We start from the raw sequence: 5,546 nt of genomic DNA on the forward strand, positions 1-5,546 counted from the left end.
AGGGGGGGGGGGGGAATAAAATAAACTTCCACATGTTGTGAAAACAATATCTAAATCACTCCAGCATGCTCATGTTTCCTGAAAAAAAAAAAAAGAAGCTTCCTATAAGCTAGGAGCTGATCCCAGTATGATTTTTGCACAAATCTGTCCCTCTGTCTGGAGTGGCTCTTGCCTCAGCTATAGACAAAGCCATCCATAAAGAACTCCTTAGCAGCCCTCCTGTTATTTCCCCAGTTGCTGAAGTCCTACACTGAAACAGTTCAGTGGCCCCTGCGCTTGTCCTGACCTAGAGCATACAGTCCTTCTACAAACAGACTGCTCCAAACCCTTACTCCCATAAACACACACTTGCACTGCTCCACATGCTCAACCCATATAAAACTCGCTGAATAAAAAGTGATCAGTGATCCCTATAGGTGTAAATTCCCCTGTCCTCATATCGTACCATCACTTATCCATCCTGATGCAAGTCATATTTTGTTTTCAAGCTTTACCTGCTTTTACCCTGAAGTCATACATGAAATAGAAAAGAGAACAGGAAAGAATGTCCATTTTAAAGCCTTTATTAACAGGAAATACATATTAAAAGGCACTGAATCTAAAAGGTACCAAAAGTAATACTTGGATCAACTATTCTGCTTACTAAATGGTGGCAGTATTTTGGAATAGTGCAAGTGGGGGATAACCCTTATTCATGACTTGTACAAACTAATTTCTAACTAACTAGCACAACCAGCATTTTCAGCAGGAAGCAGAACCTGACATGAGGCTTTTCAAAGAAAGACCCAGACTGGATACTTTGAGCACAGCAATTTTATACACCAATACAAATTACTTACAGTAACTAAGTGTGACATTTAAGAACAGCCATAATAGGGGAACAAAATAAATCATGGTATTTTCATTAATTAAGGGGTTTAGAATCACCTCAGTTTAATTGTTAATAGGACTGAAAACTAGCAGAGTTCAACTGGTGCTAAAAGCTCGAGGATTCTCTTCTCTCCCTGTAAGGTCAGCTTTGCTTAAACGTTCCTAATCAGTTAAGTTAAAGCTAAATCAAAATAGTCTGTCTTTAGACTTATTGAGGACTATCCACACAAGAGTAGGGGGTTTGCGACTTGTTTTGCTGACTCAGTTTTATTATCTAATTTAAACGAGACTGAAGCAACTTTCCTATGTAGACACCCGATGATTCCAACAGGATTTTAAATTCCTGCTTCTCTCTTTTTACCCCTACCTTCTGTAATTTAATCTATGCAGCGGTGTCCAACCTCCACCCCCCCACCCCCCACTGCTCCATTGCTCTGACCCCCCTCTATTGTTGCTGACTACTGAGGTTTCTCCCCCCTCCAATTTAATTATTTCCATTCTCCTCCAGGACTGTTCAGTTCTTATTTGTCCACTACAACCCGCTCCCCAGCTTGAGTCTCCCCATCTTATTCTCTCTACCTGCTAAGCACTACAGCCCTACACTACTTCCTTCAGGATCATGGATACTACTAGCAAACAGACTGAACAATACTCAAGGTGCTGAGATTTGCTGTTCAACCATGAGCACTTACTGCTATCCATGCATATGAAAATCCAGTGATCTGTTAGACCTCTAGGATTTAGGACACTAGATACTAATGACTGCACTTTGAGAACTGCCATGTCTAGAAAAGTCCAATTGTAGTCAAGGGGTGTTCTGCATCTTTGAAAGCCAAGGCATTTTAAGAAGTTAAGACCATCAACATGGAAGGCAACCTGGCACTGGGATTAGGATGCCTGGGCCTTGTGAAACCCAGTGCACATTGCATATCAAGGACACAATTTAAGCAAGCATCCTGTATCCCAGAGCCAGAAGGCAGGGAAGAGTTTCTCTTCGTTGAATGAAGCAGATTTGAATGTGAAGATTGGGGTATTGTTATCAGTGTCATGGAAAACCACTTGCCCCTCTTCGTAGTCCAGAGAGATCCGGACCTTCCTGGGGGCCTGGTCCAGGAGCAGGGGGGTCACAGGGGAGGTGAGAGCCCAGTACTGACCCTTGCACTGCTGCACAGCCCAGATGCCTCCTTCAGGGTTAAAGCTGAACCCCGCTTTCCTCCTCACAGACTCAAGGGCAACCCCCAGTGTCCACCAGCACCTATGACCCCTGATTTCCACCTCCCAGTGATGTCTCCCTGAGATGAACCCCTTGGAGCCAAGCACACAGGGAATAGGATCAAATCGCTCGGGTTTGTCAGGCAGATTTTGCACCACACGCTCCCATATTACACTTTTGTGATCTGTAGAAAATGTAAGGTGGGGGTTTGCTGTATCTGGATCCAAAGTCATGTTTACTGCAATAGGAAAAAAAAAAAAAAAAAAAAAAGGAGAGAGAGAACAGCAGAGCATTAGGAGAAGGACTCAGCACTTGTGAAGGCTGGGTTCATTCCTCACTCCCCACAGCAGCCCTGTAGGGCTCAGTCCCAGGGAACTGTCCCCCTGCTGTGGCTGGGTAGGGCTGTCACTGTAGAACTCTTATCCTAGGCACGACAGGCATTTATACACATTTTTTGTCCCGCGACACCCTGGAGATCCAAATCTGCTCTGCACGTCAGCCGATGCAAACTGCACCGCATATTGTGCGGTTGTATAAGTGGCAACATGCGCACAGAAAATAGTAGAGGTGCACTTTTGAACTAAAACAACTTCTATGCGTTTTAATTCAAAAGTGCGCCACCATTTTTTCAGCGCTGACTCACATTTTGCCGCTTAGCCAACTAACTGTGCGCTTTTCAAAGCTCCTGGCACTTACTTGTGTAAAAATGCCCCCTCTGCTCTCATTGCTGCTTGGTTAGGACTGTTACCCCCAGAAGCAGAGCATGAATGCAGGAGCACACAAATCAGGAAAGAAAGCAGAACTAGAGAAGAGAGATCACTAGACCTCAGTCCCTACAGGAAAGATACTGGGCCCCAACTAGATTAGGGAGACTTATCCAAGCCCAGAAAGTGAGGACCAGGGGGTAGCTCTTGAAGGAGAGAATTGGGTTTCATGGCTTGAAAGGGCATGTCTACACATCACCCAACAGTGACGTAGCAACGTAGCTGCAAGATCTAAGCATGCACCACCCACATGACGCAGTAACAGCCAGCATTATGCCATGATTGAGTACCTCCAAAAGGAAGTACTGAAGCACAACGCCATACCAATATCGCCGTGTGGCGACATGTGCCTAAAGAGAACTTCTTCGGGGCCCAAAAATAGAAAGGATAAACCCTCATCCCTACCAAGGGTAGAGAAGAAAGGGAGTGGTCAAACAGTGATCATGGAAAAGAGGACCGTCTGAGAGTGAAAAATTCACATTAAAAAGGCTGACAATAAGACTGACAAATGAAAGCTTTGTGGGCACAATTAAAGAGCATCTGGGTGCTGGTTGGTGACAATAATTTCTCAGGTTGTCATTCTGTGCATGTGTGAACTGAGTATTAGGGTTGGTCTCAGAAAAAAACGCTTTAGTGGCTTCAGCTTGCAATACCTCTAGGTAACAGGCGCACACAGAAAATGTTGGTTCCAATTTAGAGCTTGTTTAAATTAGGAAAATATATTATGTTAGAAAAATGTGTCAACTGAAACCAGTAGATCTTTTCTGTTACATGAGGGGAAACATTTAAAAGGGGAATGCCCCCCCCAAAACAAACAGATTTTTTAAAAGCTACATGAAACTCATGCCTGCCTCTTGTCCCCACACTTCCCACCACTCTTTTTTAGTCCCATACATTTTCAGTGGGGGGAAATTTCTCCTCAAAATTATTGCTTTTTCTTTAAGCGAGAAGAAAAAGGAAAAAAGAAGAGGAAAAAAAGGGGAGAAAGTAACAGTTCTGAGGGGGAAAAAAAATCCCCCCCCCCACTGGAAATGTATGGGATTTTAAAAAGTCATACAAATGTATATTCTGAGTTATTAGCATTCCAAATTATTATCTTTGTTTCTTTTTGGGTGGGACAGAAGAGGCAGCAAGATGGTGTTTTTTCCCTTAATTTCTTTTATTTTTAATGTTTCCCCTCTTCTCACTCGAAACAGATAAATTAACAAAAACATGCACCCTTTCCCTGATATTTTGTTGTAGTATATAACATTTTTCTGAAACGAAAATTATCTTCCTTCTGCTTTCTCTCCCTTTTTCTACTCTGTTCAACAATTCTGGAGTATCCAAATGGGGAAAGTTATATGTACTTTACACTTCTGTTTTTCCATTCCCATATTTTGGGGTTGAAGAGGAAGAAAGGCAAGAATCTGGCTACCTTTTACCAATTTGTTTTAATAAAAAAAAAAAATTTGAAAAACTGATTTTCATATCATTTTTTTTGGCCAAACACTATTTTCCCCCTATTAAAACACTACCATGTTAGCTAGGATCCAATAGTTATGGAGCATAACTGTTCCAAGCATGGATGCAGATTATTATGTTTAAATGCATCGTATTTGTGGTTAATCATAGAGAAGAGAAGAGTGGTAAAAAGAAATGAACTAATAGCACAATCTTAATGAATTGGATGTTAACACCTTGTCATCCAACATAGCCATTTTTAAAAGAGCTAGGCCATCCTATGGTAACCAGTTAAACATGGACAGGTTTTCTAATGCAAAATTGTATGAGAATTTCCCCAGGACAAGCAGCCACATGAAAAATTTACCTTTCTTATCTGGTCTAAGAGGTTTACTCCTTTCTTTCAACAGTTCAACTGACAAGGAATCTGGGGAAGGAAAAAAAAAAAAGGAGGAAAGCAGAGGGAAATTGATACAGAATGAGGCAATATCCTTTTATTATTTCAGGTCAGTACATTTTAAAATGAGAGAGGAAGGAATACCCAGGGGTCTTTGAAATAAAAATTGTTCATAACATTTGTATTTCCAAATCACATTTCAAAGCAGTAGTGTAAACTGGGACGAGCGAGTGGGGCATAGGCCCTGGGCATGGCTTAAGGGGGAGGGGCACCTCACCCTCCCCTTCCTGGCTCCACTTGCACTTTCAGGCTATGCACTGTAGCAGCACAGGCAACACATCATGGAGCACAAGCGTTTTGGGATCAGTTTTCCCCGTGACAGTGGAGATTGCCAATACTGGGGTGGTAATACTGTGGTGGGGTAGTAGCAAAAGAAGTTACTCTAATTTTTATACTTCATGCAGCCAATTTTTCTGCCCTCCCAACATGGACTTTGACAGCAAAAAAGGGTTAGGAAGGGAACTTTCACCAGCAGCAACTCCATTACCACCCTAGAGAACTACAGTTCCCAGAACACCTTGCACTCTATGACACATTGCCTGCACTGCTGCTCCTGCATGTTGCCTAGTCCAGGCACAGGGTCAAAAGAACAGCATGTTGTGCCTCCATTTCAAAGTATCTCAGGCCATTTTCACCATAGCCACTAAACAGAATGACTAGTCCTTAGGATACAGTAAAATCCCTGTTATCTGACATGAGTGGGGAAATGAGGGGTGCCAGATATCTAAAAATGCCAGTTACCTGAGGAGTGTGGGTTTCCATCCGGATGTGGAGGGCGAAGGAGGAGAGAGAGTGGCAG

At 42.7% G+C, this 5,546-nt stretch overlaps 1 protein-coding gene across 1 annotated transcript in view; it reads right to left on the reverse strand.

The window, feature by feature from the left end:
* Nucleotides 1–549: 549 nt before the first annotated feature.
* The window catches only part of LOC109296616 (zinc finger protein RFP-like), an 11,752-nt gene continuing 6,755 nt past the window's right edge, over nt 550–5,546 (reverse strand). Inside the window, exons 7-8 of the mRNA XM_019516088.1 lie at nt 4,658–4,717; nt 550–2,321 (exon numbers count right to left, since the gene is read on the reverse strand). Of these exons, the coding sequence (XP_019371633.1) occupies nt 1,801–2,321; nt 4,658–4,717 (581 nt within the window). The 3' untranslated portion in view covers nt 550–1,800. The remainder of the gene's footprint in view (nt 2,322–4,657; nt 4,718–5,546) is intronic.

The sequence above is a fragment of the Gavialis gangeticus genome, unplaced genomic scaffold, assembly GCF_001723915.1.
Source record: "Gavialis gangeticus isolate Ggan-Ray unplaced genomic scaffold, GavGan_comp1, whole genome shotgun sequence".
Lineage (NCBI taxonomy): Eukaryota > Metazoa > Chordata > Crocodylia > Gavialidae > Gavialis > Gavialis gangeticus.